Source organism: Moschus berezovskii, chromosome 24, assembly GCF_049115385.1.
Source record: "Moschus berezovskii isolate FMDL1 chromosome 24, NW_MosBer_1.0, whole genome shotgun sequence".
Classification (NCBI taxonomy): Eukaryota; Metazoa; Chordata; class Mammalia; order Artiodactyla; family Moschidae; genus Moschus; species Moschus berezovskii.
The window spans coordinates 53,800,600-53,813,258 of record NC_142483.1 but is presented as its reverse complement, the minus strand read 5'-3'; the positions used below and the strand labels follow the sequence as shown (position 1 = coordinate 53,813,258).

The following is a 12,659-nucleotide window of genomic DNA, read 5'->3' as shown; positions in this document are numbered from 1 at the left end:
GATTTTTGCATATTGATCTTACCTTTGATAACTTTCGCTAAACTCATTAATAAGCTCTAATAGTTTTTTGTTAATTTCTTAGGATTTTCTATATATAAGATCATGTTTTCTATATGTAAGATCAAGTTTTACTTCTTTTCCAATCTCGATATTTTTTATTTCTTTTTCTAGCCTAACTGACCTGGCTAGAATTTCCATGGCAATGCTCTTAGGAAAGACAAGAGTGGACATCCTTATCTTGTTCTTGATTTTCAGGGAAGCATCCAGTCTTTCATCATGTCATATATGACTGCTGTGGATTTCCCACAGATATCTTTATCAGGCTCAGAAAGTTTCCTTCTATCCCAGTTTGTTGAGTATTTTTATCAAGAAAGGGTGACAGAATTTGTCAAACACCTTTTCTGCATCTAGTGATCATGTGATTTTTGTCCTTTGTTTTACTACAAAGTATATTATATTGATTGGTTTTCATATACTGAAATAATAATGCGTTTCTAGCAAGGTAATGTTTCAAATATAGAAAAGTTTTATGAAAATTAAAAGCAGTGATCAACCCACTGTTGACATCTTTGTCAACATTTTTGTCCAGTCCTATAAATAAAAATGTTCATAAGTATTATTCATAATAACAAAAAAACCCAGGAAACAACCAAGATGGCCACCAATAGAAAACTAAATTGTGATATATTCATACAATAGAACACTGTATATAGAAATATAAAAGAACTTTAGCTACATGCAATGATATAGATGAATCTTACAAAAAAACCATATTTGCCCAGTCCTTCATATATATATAATTTTATATAAAATGATGAAATTATTGTACATTTTTTGGTAGGCTATGTCACTGATCTTGCAGCCATGAAATTAAAAGACGCTTACTCCTTGGAAGGAAAGTTATGACCAACCTTGATAGTCTATTAAAAAGCAGAGACATTACTTTGCCAACAAAGGTCCATCTAGTCAAGGCTATGGTTTTTCCCGTGGTCATGTATGGATGTGAGAGTTAGACTGTGAAGAAAGCTGATCACCAAAGAATTGATGCTTTTGAACTGTGGTGCTGGAGAAGACTCTTGAGAGTCCCTTGGACTGCAAGGAGATCCAACCAGTCCATTCTAAAGGATCAATCCTGGGTGTTCATTGGAAGGACTGATGCCAAAGCTGAAACTGCAATACTTTGGCCACCTCGTGCGATGAGTTGACTCACTGGAAAAGACTCTGATGCTGGGAAAGGTTGGGGGCGGGAGGAGAAGGGGACGATGGAGGATGAGATGGCTGGATGGCATCACCGACTCTGTGGACATGAGTCTGAGTGAATTCCGGGAGTTGGTGATGGACAGGGAGGCCTGGCGTGCTGTGATTTATGGGGTCGCGGAGAGTCGGACACGACTGAGCGACTGAACTGAACTGAACTGAACTGAACCATAACTTAAACATTTCCCCTTGTAACATATCAAACTTGAATCTAATACATTATTAAAAATATAATAAATGTCCTTTTTATTTCTTGGCATAGTTACCTAAAAACATTGGACTACAGGCTCTAAACATTGAACATTTTAAAAAATTTCACGGGTATCATGAAAATGCCACTCAGATAAAAGTGCTCCATGATTATTTCACATCTGTACTTTTAACCGCATTCTTTATGACTAGCAGTCACTAACTTTACCTTTCTTGTTTTAGGTCAATTTGCATCTGTTTGATTATAACTGCGGTTCAGTATCTGTTCTGGTGTTTTGGTGGCAATTATGAAATATGCTTTTCTTGATATATATAAATTTTTTTTTCTATAAAAATAAGCTCACCTGTTTTCCCGAGATGTATAAAACTTGGAGACATTTTAGCTTTCTTGCAGTACCTGGCAAAACCTTTTCCCCTTTCTGTTTTCAGCCACTTGTTACATTTTTTACACTTAGATTTCAATCTGAGGGATTTTACCCTCATGGATTTTTGGCTTTTATGCTTAGAAATGTCTTCTCCAACCTGAGATTAGATGAATACTCGACTATTATATTTTCATCAAGTTGCTTTATATTTTTGTTCAACTTTTTAGTCACCTGGAAAAAACTGTTATACAGTGTAAAACGTGATTCAAGTTTTGTACCAGATTGCAAGCCATGTGTCTAAACACCATTTAATGAATAATATATGCTTTCCTCACTGGATGCAGCTATGCCATCTTTATCACGTACTACATACACACCCAGAATCTCTGCACTTCCTATGGACTGCCGATGGTTTGCCTGCCTAGTGTTCTATCACTACCACTCAAGAGAAAGAAAAACGAAGCACAAAAGTGAGACAAATAATACGGCTAACCAACTGGAAACTTTTAAGATTGATGGATAGAAAAAACAAACTCTGAATGGCTTTGGGGATGTATGTTTAAGTTTTGATTATGATTAAGCTTTGCAGTTTTCCCAGATTCCCAAAAGCCTTTACCTTTTTGGGAAGGGAACAGAGATAGGAGAAGGGGAATGGAGAAGCTGGGTACAAGACCAAACTTCCTCAGAGACCAGCAGCGGGATGTGGCAGTAGTGCAGAACTGTGAAAATTCTACAGGCAAATCAAGGAATTAAGAGCTGTTCCTTTGATTAAGATGATTAGGAAGAGAAGGAGAAATAAGGCATTTTAGATATCTCAGAACTACATTCCAAGGACAGAATCATATAAAGTATATGGACTATTCATAATTAGAAAGTATGAAATAGAGATGATAAAGATATCACCACGATCAGTTACTAAAACTGATGATAGTTCATTACGTTTTCTGAGACCAGGGAGAAAATGCAGTACAATTTTCTATAGTGAGCTATCTTACCTAGTGATGCATAGGAACCTGGATTCAGGGCCCCTGCACCTAACCGCCCACTTCGCACAGCCTGTCCAGCAGCATGATGTGCCTTGGCGCCGGCAGCAGCATTCACATCGATGTCACTTCGTGAACGCTGCAGGCTTCCAGGAAGAGAACTGGCTTTGCTGCTGCCTGCTGATACTATGAAAAACAAAGGAAAGGTAACCGGTATTATTTTCATCACTGCAAATGGCATAAAATTATATAAACTTGAAATCACCACAAGATAGTGAATGATGGTCCAAAAAGGAAATTGTGGCCAAATGGATACTAGGAAAGTACTTTATTTTCTAGATACTAGAAAAGTACTTTAAAATCAGGATGCTTCAGTTTCAATGTTGTTGCAAGTAAATCTTCTTGGACAATTTTTTCTCAGTATCTCTTCTGTCTCATTTCCTCCTTCCAAAAAAATGGGAAAAAATAACTATACTTTGTAAAACTTCATAGGATTGTTTTGTAAATGAAAAGATGATATTTACAACTGATTCATGAAACTGAAGTGCTGCACAAGATAAATAGATGACAGCAAGGCTACTGTTTGACCATAAAAATAATGCAAGTAGAACCAGTCCAGGGATAAGATAATTCAGAAAATAATTCAGGTTCTGCCACTCTCAGGCAGTGCAAATTAAGTCATTAAATATCTGGTGTTTAATGGCTGAGATGCTAAAAGAAGTCACCTCAGTTCAAAAATGGACCTGAATAAATATTAAAACATAAAAAAATAAAATAAATTTCTGGTGTTTAGTTTTTCAGTTTTAATAAGGAGTTTTATAAACTCTGAGTTATGTATGTTGCAGGTATACAACTACACACAGTACATCGCATGCAGTGTATGTGTATGGTATACAAACACAGGTAGTAAAGTGTGTATGTGTGCTATTTACTATGTAAAATGATTTTCTCCTTGTGGGTCACATTAAAACAGTTTAAAAGCTATTGTTTTTAACTGTTTAGCTTTTAAACAGTTCTAATGGGCTTCAAAAACCTTTAAGAAAAACTTTATAAATGTTTTAAACTTTTAAATTATTGATGACACTACATCACAAGCTTTTTACATAATAACTTTTACTTATAAAGCTACTTTTACTTTATTAAGTAAAATACGCTATGACTCTTAAAAAGGCAATTTACCTCTTCCAGCCACAGCAGATGGGTTTGCTGTAGACCATTTTGCAGAAAAAGGGCGACTGCAAGGTAAAAAGAAATACTTTTAATAATTTATCACTCCTCTGACAACACTTAATGAAACACCACTGAGATTTCTGAAGAGTTGAGAAGGACTTGGTTTCAATTTTTCTTTTACAAATCACTTCACAACAGTTGTTGTCATGTATCATTGGTATCTAAATTAGTTGTGAAGCAAAAATGAAATAACTAGCACTGAATAAAGATTGTTAGCTCCACAGAAACAGGGACCAGGTGGCTGCTATTCACTCTTGTCCTCGGCACACATATTATAACAGGGAACTCAATAATGGCACTCTCCAACACTTTTATTCTGAGGTATTTTACTTAGAAGGAGAGAGAGGGAGTATTATTACCAGTACACAGGGAGTTCAGTGAAACCAAAGCCTCCATCACCTAAGTCATAACAGTTGTGGCCACTGGAAAGTCAAGCAATTACTCCGTAGATATGATGCCATCTACAGTGGTGCCATTAAGTGTTGCTGTGTGGGGCAAGAGAAACAAAGCTACAAACTGCTGCTGAGGGTAACGTGCATTAACAAGATTAGAAAGCAAAACAGCTAGAATCATTTCAAAAGAATCCACTGCCTCCTTTAATATCTTTTCTGATTACTTACCTTTAACTACAATGGTACTCTGCAGCCCCAAAATAAACATATCTAAGTATGTAAGTGAAGAAGGCAATGGCACCCGACTCGAGTACTCTTGCCTGGAAAATCCCATGGACGGAGGAGCCTGGTAGGCTGCAGTCCATGAGGTCGCTAAGAGTCGGACACGACTGAGAGATTTCACTTTTCACTTTCATGCATTGGAGAAGGAAATGGCAACCCACTCCAGTGTTCTTGCCTGGAGAATCCCAGGGACGGGGGAGCCTGGTGGGAGGCCGTCTATGGGGTCGCACAGAGTCTGACACGACTGAAGTGACTTAGCAGCAGCAAGTATGTAAGAGGGTCTGGAAAGTATATCTATGAAGTTTATTTTACTTTATTATATTATTTGTTTGTTGACTTGCCTGTCGTGCTATGTGGCTTGTGGGATTTTTTAAAATTTTACTATTTATCTTTGGCTGTGCTTGATTGTCGTTGCTGTGTCGGTTTCCTCTAGTTGTGGTTCAAGGCGTTCTCGCTGCAGAGGCTTCCCTTGTGGAGTTCAGGCTCTAGAGCATGCGGCTTCATGAGCTGCGGCTCTTGCACTGTAGAGAACAGGCTTGGCAGCTGTGGCCCACGGGCTTAGCTGCCCTGTGGCATGTGCAATCTTCCCAGACTAGGGATTGAATCTGTATTCTCTGCATTAGCAGGGGGATTCTTAAACCACTGGACCACCAGAGAAGTCGGCTTGTGGGGTTTTTAGTTCCCAGACCAGGGACTGAACCTGGGTCTGTGACAGTGAGAGCATAGAGTCCTAACCACTGAACTGCCAGGGAATTCCCTATCTACAAATTTTAAAGGTGAGGGGAAGAGAGGTTAATGTCAGACTACTGAAAATATTCTTAAGTTATTACTGTGTATAAGTCACCCAGCTGTGTCCAACTCTGTGACCCCATGGACTGCAGCCCACAAGGCTCCTCTGTCCATGGAATTCTCCAGGCAAGAATACTGGAGAGGGTTGCCATTCCCTTCTCCAAGGGATTTTCCTGGCCCAGGGATCAAACCCAGGTCTCCCACATTGCAGGCCGATTTTTTACCATCTGAGTCACCAGGGAAGCCCTAAGTTATTATTATTAAATGGTACATTTGGCATTTAGTTATCAAACCCAATATTATATTATTTCTATAACTGTCTCCTAAAACTGTTATGTTGAAGCAGATTGATTCAAGTCCACAGATTTCAAAGTTGTTTATGTTTAAAGATGTTCTACTAGAGTAAGATAAAACATCTTATTTACATCCTTGCTACTCAAAGAATGGTCCAGAGACAAAAAGCAATGACATCACCTGGGAATGTGTAAAAAATGCAGACTCTCCCATCCCTGAATCAGATTCTGCATTTTAACAATGATCTTCAGCCAACTCATATACAAAGTTTGAGTACAGCAAGTAAAAATAAAGGGAAAAAAAAAGCAACAAAGCTCATTCGAGGTGAAGGATTTATCACAAATTTAAATAGAAGTTTAGGTACAATTATGGGCTTCCCTGGTGGCTCAGAGGTTAAAGCGTCTGCCTCCAATGCGGGAGACCCGGGTTCAATCCCTGGGTTGGGAAGATCCCCTGGAGAAGGAAATGGTAACCCACTCCAGTATTCTTGCCTGGAGAATCCCATGGACGGAGAAGCCTGGTAGGCTACAGTCCACGGGGTCGCAAAGAGTCGGACACGACTGAGTGACGGAACGGAACGGAACGGATTCCTACAATAATTATTTTTTTAAATCAAATCGTATCTTCTTTTGCTCTGAAAACTTGAAAGCCACTGAACTCTTATGTAGTTTAGTACTCATAAGACCCTGTGAGTACTTCCTGCAATTGTGCCCCAGATACTTCTCCTGCCCACCCTGGTACCTGTCCTGGACCAGGAAGTTGCCAAGGCAACTAGCAGTCTTTGTGGGGGTAAAGACCCTAAAGACACAGCAACTACAGTGAGGTAGACCAATATTCTGTGAGCTGCTCTTCCCTGGAGAAATCTGCAGATATTTGTGGCCACTGCTAGGAATTAGCCATCTTACAGGGCTAAAGAAACAGAAAATAGGGTATAACTGTCAAGGCAGCAAGGGTTTGAGGTGGCCAGAATAATGATGAGAGTGGAGTAACAGAGAAGTGAGTCAGACACCAGATAATTTTCTCCCCTGGAGGGAGTGCTGAAATCTCAAACTATGCCAGAGGCAAGGAGAGAAAGCAATGGCGTTCTTACCAGTCACACAGTGCTGTGTAAAAGTTCTAAAGAGGATTTCTGAATCTTCATTATAATTCCTCCACAACAATGCCCTAGAAATGGTCTACTTACTATATGGACTATTTTGGGTGTATTTTTAAAAAGTACACAAATTAGTGCTTTCCAATCTTTCTCAAAGACATGAGCATATTCTAACAAAACATGTCTGAAAATGTTTGCACAAACTTTGAATCCCTAAACTCAACCCAATGAGAAGAAGCTATACAAGCATGTAATCCAACCCCTGAGGCAACAGACCAAAGGAAATAAGCACATTCAGTCATCATTTTTTCAAGGCTATAAGAAGAAAGCAATCACTCAACCATCCAACTTAAGGAACTCTGTGGAGCTGAAAAGAGGAAGTAATCAGTAATGATCCTTTATATGACCTTACTTGAGGCTTTCTTGGGAGCTAGATGAGGACCTGTCTGATTGTGGAAGAGATGCTACACTGCCAGAACTCTTTAAGTAAGTCTGAAGACTCTTCTGATAAGACGGCTCGAGGGAATTATACAGTGTTTCAGCTTCACCAGGGAAGTGGTTTCTAAGACCCATATATGTCCTGTAAAACAAACAACAAAATTTTAGGTTTTTTTCTGGAAAAAAAAAAAAACACCTTAAAGAAATAACTTTGCGTGATTACACATTAACCGTAAAATGTGTACATTCAAGAAAAGCAAAAGTTTTTAACCCCAAAGGTTTTAATACAGCCACAATGTGCCAAGTGAATACTTTCTAAATTAAACAAGGTTTTGGAGGAAGACAACAGGCTTTTGAGAAAAGGAGATCTCAGTTCAAAACCTGACTACAATCCTTACAATCTGGGTGGCCTTGTGCAAACTTCCAGATCTCCAAACTTGCCAAAGGAGATAGCACCTTCATTGGATCATTTTAAGGTTTAGAAAAGAGCATATACCTACTGCCCTACAAAGTATCAAGTACATAACAAGTGTTCAGTAAATCAGGTATTTTTATTTACAACACAAGTGAATATGTTATGATGTAATACAAACACTGATGGATATATAAACAACAAGGCTAAGTGAACTGTTAAGACAACCAGTACAGGTTTAATGGAGAAAAATCAATCTCCACTTGACTAAAGAGCTGGTCAAATACAATACTTGGGACACTTTCAATATTTTCATTCTCCCAGCATAATTTCTGTCAAAGAAAAGACCAAAGTATATTTAAACCATCACAAAAATACCTTATAGACTTACTTTCTTGCCTCCACTCTGGCCTCAGCATCAGCATCATGAATTCCCTTCTTAATAGTTTCAACCAAGACAGCTGCATGTCTATAAAATAAAGTGCCTTTAGGTTCGTGTATAAAACTATCTATTTCACCACAAACGATACTGCCTATGTACTATATATTCACATCAATCACAAATGGGCAAGGGAGAAGAAAAAGGTAACTAGTACATAATAATGAATCTAAGATTGCAAAATTTCCTAATAATCCGCCCCAAACATTTTGCTCATGTATGGTTCCCTTCTGACAAGTCAAACATTATAAACCTGAACATAATTATTTTTATATGGAGTCCAGATAAATAGTACTAAAATTTTAGATTTTTCATGAATTAAAGAAAATCTTTTGTGTGGTTCCTCACTAACCTACCAGTGTAGAAACGTGCTAATGGTACATCAGTTACAATCTAACCAAATTGAATAGCAGCTGCCACAAAAGAACTTAAAACTTGGAATTATAACACGCCTGCAGTATACAACATATTCTATTTTTTAAAAATAGGTTGTGAATAGATTTAATGCTTTCCGTAAGAATGGAAAATCAGTAATGTATTCAACATAAATACATGTATATCCCAAGCTTCATATTTGAAACAAATGAGAAATACAGCCATACAAATAGTCAGTGACTGACTAGCTGTCCATATTTTCCTCTTTTTCACTGCAGAGCTTCATTAAGCATTGCCCAGTATATACATGGCCAATGTCACCTGACAGCTGGTGTGGAGAAATTTGCCAGCAAATCTCTCTCACGTTTTTGATCTCTTTCCTCTGAAGAGAAGTGCCTTTCTTCTATACTAAATCATTCATTACTTGATTAATTGCACCTTGGGAAACCTATCTTACATGACTAGAGATACATTTTAAAATACTTGCCCAATTTAACCTGGAATTTCTTATATAACCTGGAATTTCTTGCCCATTTAAAATACCTAAGAGACCCTCATTCACCCCACGAAGAAAATCACAGCTGCAATGAGTAAGAGCATCACAGCTTTAAAGGAAAATCAGTACAAATAACTTTCAAAGGAAAATGAGAAATAACGCAGAACCAATACCATCAATTTCTAAAGAACTGATGACAAAGGGGAGGGGAGAGTGGTGGAAGAGGAAGAGTCGATGTATACCTTTCCAATGAGTGAGTCTGCCACTCCTGTAATAATAAATCTAAAAATTCAAATGAACGCCTGAAAAATAAAAATTAACCATTAACTAAATGTTGCAACATTAATACTCAGTTATGTAATTTTACAACTAAACGTTAATTAATACTTTCTTCTATAATACTGCATTTTGTCTTCTGAATTAAAGTATAAGACACATTTTTAGATATTTTTACTCTCAAATACTTAACTTTTTTAAGACTCCAACTATTCCTATGCTTAACAGTTCAAAAAGACCTTAATTTTAACTTGAAAATGTTTCTCAAATATAAAATTTAACTTAATTTAAAAGATACCAAACACCTACTATACACTAGAAACTGAAGACACAGAATGGTGACCAAGAAAGCTATGATATCAACTCAAATACTACATGCAAAACAACAAATTAATCCTTACCCTCTCAATCTACTCATGGAGTCCACATGGTACAGATCAGGAAATAACATGGAGGTTAAATTAATTTGCCCATAGTGACAAAGCTGGGCCTTAAACCCAAACATTCTAACTCTAGCGATCACAGCTTGAAGCAGTTGACAACACCTCCCTCATCCACATCCAATAATCACATCTCAATTCCATCTGAAATCTCTTGAATTTACTGAATAAAATCTCCTTCAGTCAATTATCACAAATACAGCTCCAGTTTTGCACCCCGTCTCTTACATGAGATGTAAGAAGTCCTACTTAATTAAACCAAGGCTTCTCATTGTCCCTTTTTAATCACTGTTCACAGCTGGAATAAAAACTAGGATGGATGACATTGCTGCTGCTGCTGCTGCTAAGTCACTTCAGTCGTGTCCGACTCTGTGTGACCCCACAGACGGCAGCCCACCAGGCTCCCCCGTCCCTGGGATTCTCCAGGCAAGAACACTGGAGTGGGTTGCCATTTCCTTCTCCAATGTGTGAAAGTGAAAAGCGAAAGTGAAGTCGCTCAGTCATGTCCGACTAGTAGCGACCCCATGGACTGCAGCCCACCAGGCTCCCCTGTCCATGCGATTTTCTAGGCAAGAGTACTGGAGTGGCTTGCCATTGCCTTCTCCGTGGATGACATTACTTCTCACCAAAAACTGCTTATGAAACAATATTGGAATATCTCTTCCAGTCGTTCAAAGCCCTCTATACCCTGACTTCTACCTATCCCCGTTTTCCCTGCAGTCAGCCTCTTTTCCTACTGAAACCTCCCATTTATCACATCTTCTGGGCTCAGTGACCTGTCCAATGGCTCTGCAGCCTGCAGCATAGCTTTCCATCTCTGCCTACACCTCACTTTTCTTACAGGTGTTGAAATGCTCCCCATTTTCAGGATAATTCTATGATGCATTTCCTGATTTCCTCTTCACATTCCTAATTTTCCAATTACCATTTTATTCAGTGTAAGACAGTGACTGGTAAATCTTTTCTGTAAAGGGCCTGAGAGTAAATAATTCAGGCAGCAAATATTTTAGGCTTTGAGAACAACACAGTCTCTACCTCATTTTTTTCCCACCTTTTTAGCCACCTTTCAAAAACATTAAGATACAGTCTTAGCCTGTGCCTGTACAAAACTAGACTGTTGGACAGATCTGCTCAATGGACTGTTATTTGCTGACCCTGATATAGGAGAAAGGTAATTAAACAACTGTCCCCAAATTCCGAATCACTTACAGGTAACAATGATGTCTTATTTTTCTGAACTTTCAAAGTACTTAAATAAACATATTTATCAAACAAAAAAGGGGAAAAAGTTTTTTTACAATTTCCTTAAATACCCAATACAGAAATCTTGTTTTTTGTCTTTAATACTAAAGGTGCTAGTGGTGATTTCAGTGATATCGTAGAAATAATGAGACATATATTGACAGACTGACATTATGATTGTATACTCTGTGCCAAACACTATGTTCATGTCTTCCAGTGTCCTTCTCATTCAGCCCTCACAACTCTATGGGGTCCACATCATTAGACCCACTAACATACATAGACATGAGCTCTAGGGCAATTAAACAACTGCCCAAAGCAGGACAGTCAATCAAAGTTGTAGGATTCTTGGTGAGGGCTGACTCTAGACTCCAAACTCTCTGAAAACCAAAGAAATAGTGGCCCAAATAAACCAAAATGTGGGAGATCTGGGTTTGATCCCTGGGTTTGGAAGGTCTCCAGGCGAAGGGAATGGCTACCCACTCCAGTATTCTGGCCCGGAGAATTCCATGGACTGAATAGTCCATGGAGTCGCAAAGAGTCAGACATGACTGAGAGACTTTCACAGACACACTTTAATACTAAAAGGCCAAGAAACGTGGATAGTCATAATAATAAGCACTTTGTTCCTTTTTTCCTTGTATAATATAAAAAACTTTAATAAGGTTTCTAGAAGGCAAGAAATTGATGACAACTAATTTTTGTACCCAACTAAGAATCAGACATAATGTAATATTCAACATAAAGCTATAGTAAGTTTTTCCAAAACTTACCTCCTTACAGGAACTGATTTTGATGTGCAATTGCTTGTTATTAAAGGTATAAGTCTGGGTACATGAGTATGCTGAAAAAGACAGTTTAGAAGAGGTTGAGAAATACCATGTACCTTACATAATCTCTTCCTCTACTTGCTTTGCATTCAAGTTTTTAGCTATATTAGAAAAGAACAAAAATAACCATAAAATCAGATTTTGAAAGAAATTAAGATCAGTCAAAAGGTTTTCCCAAATTAAAGTAATAGTAACGATACAATTTTAGAAGGGCAGATGTGGCTGTAATACTAAATAATAAGGACAAGTCAATTGATAACTACAGAGAATTGTTAGGACAGTGTACTCTGGGGGAAGCAGACACATACTGGTCTTATTTTTTGATGTACCATGGCTACCGCTGGAGAGCACAGTAACTACTATGTCATCAAAGCAGGTTATCAGAGTGAATCTGCATGATCATTAAGAACGCACTTTGAAATGGTGATTTTAACTGAACTTTCATCCTGGCTGAACCACAGCTCTCTAGAATTCAGGTACATAATCTTCTGATTTCTATTAGTAATTCTTACATTCTTTAGTGACAGTGTTTGTGTGTTAGTTGTTCAGTTGTGTCTGACTCTTTGCGACCCCATGGACTGTAGCTAGCCAGGCTCCTCTGTTACCGGGATTCTCCAGGCAAGAAGAGTGGAGTGGGTTGCCATTCCCTTCTCCAGGGGATTGTCCCAACTCAGGGATCAAACCTGGGTCTTCTGTATTGCAGGTAGATTCTTTACCACCTGAGCCACCTCTTCTTTAGCAAAGCAAACACTAAGAAGTTCACAAGAGATGTTAAAATAAAACAATAACCTAAGGATACATATTTGATGCTTTAAA

The 12,659-nt window shown here is 38.1% G+C and overlaps 1 protein-coding gene across 16 annotated transcripts in view; it reads right to left on the bottom strand.

Annotated features, from left to right (window-relative positions):
- CLASP2 (cytoplasmic linker associated protein 2) overlaps window positions 1-12,659 on the bottom strand; it is a 182,846-nt gene that overhangs the window by 74,274 nt on the left and 95,913 nt on the right. For all 16 annotated transcript variants that reach the window (XM_055414697.2, XM_055414701.2, XM_055414704.2 and 13 more), the window contains 6 exons: window positions 11,787-11,857; window positions 9,298-9,357; window positions 8,137-8,214; window positions 7,308-7,475; window positions 3,995-4,050; window positions 2,828-3,001 (listed from right to left, as the gene is read on the bottom strand). In XM_055414697.2, coding sequence (XP_055270672.2) covers window positions 2,828-3,001; window positions 3,995-4,050; window positions 7,308-7,475; window positions 8,137-8,214; window positions 9,298-9,357; window positions 11,787-11,857 — 607 coding nt within the window. The remainder of the gene's footprint in view (window positions 1-2,827; window positions 3,002-3,994; window positions 4,051-7,307; window positions 7,476-8,136; window positions 8,215-9,297; window positions 9,358-11,786; window positions 11,858-12,659) is intronic.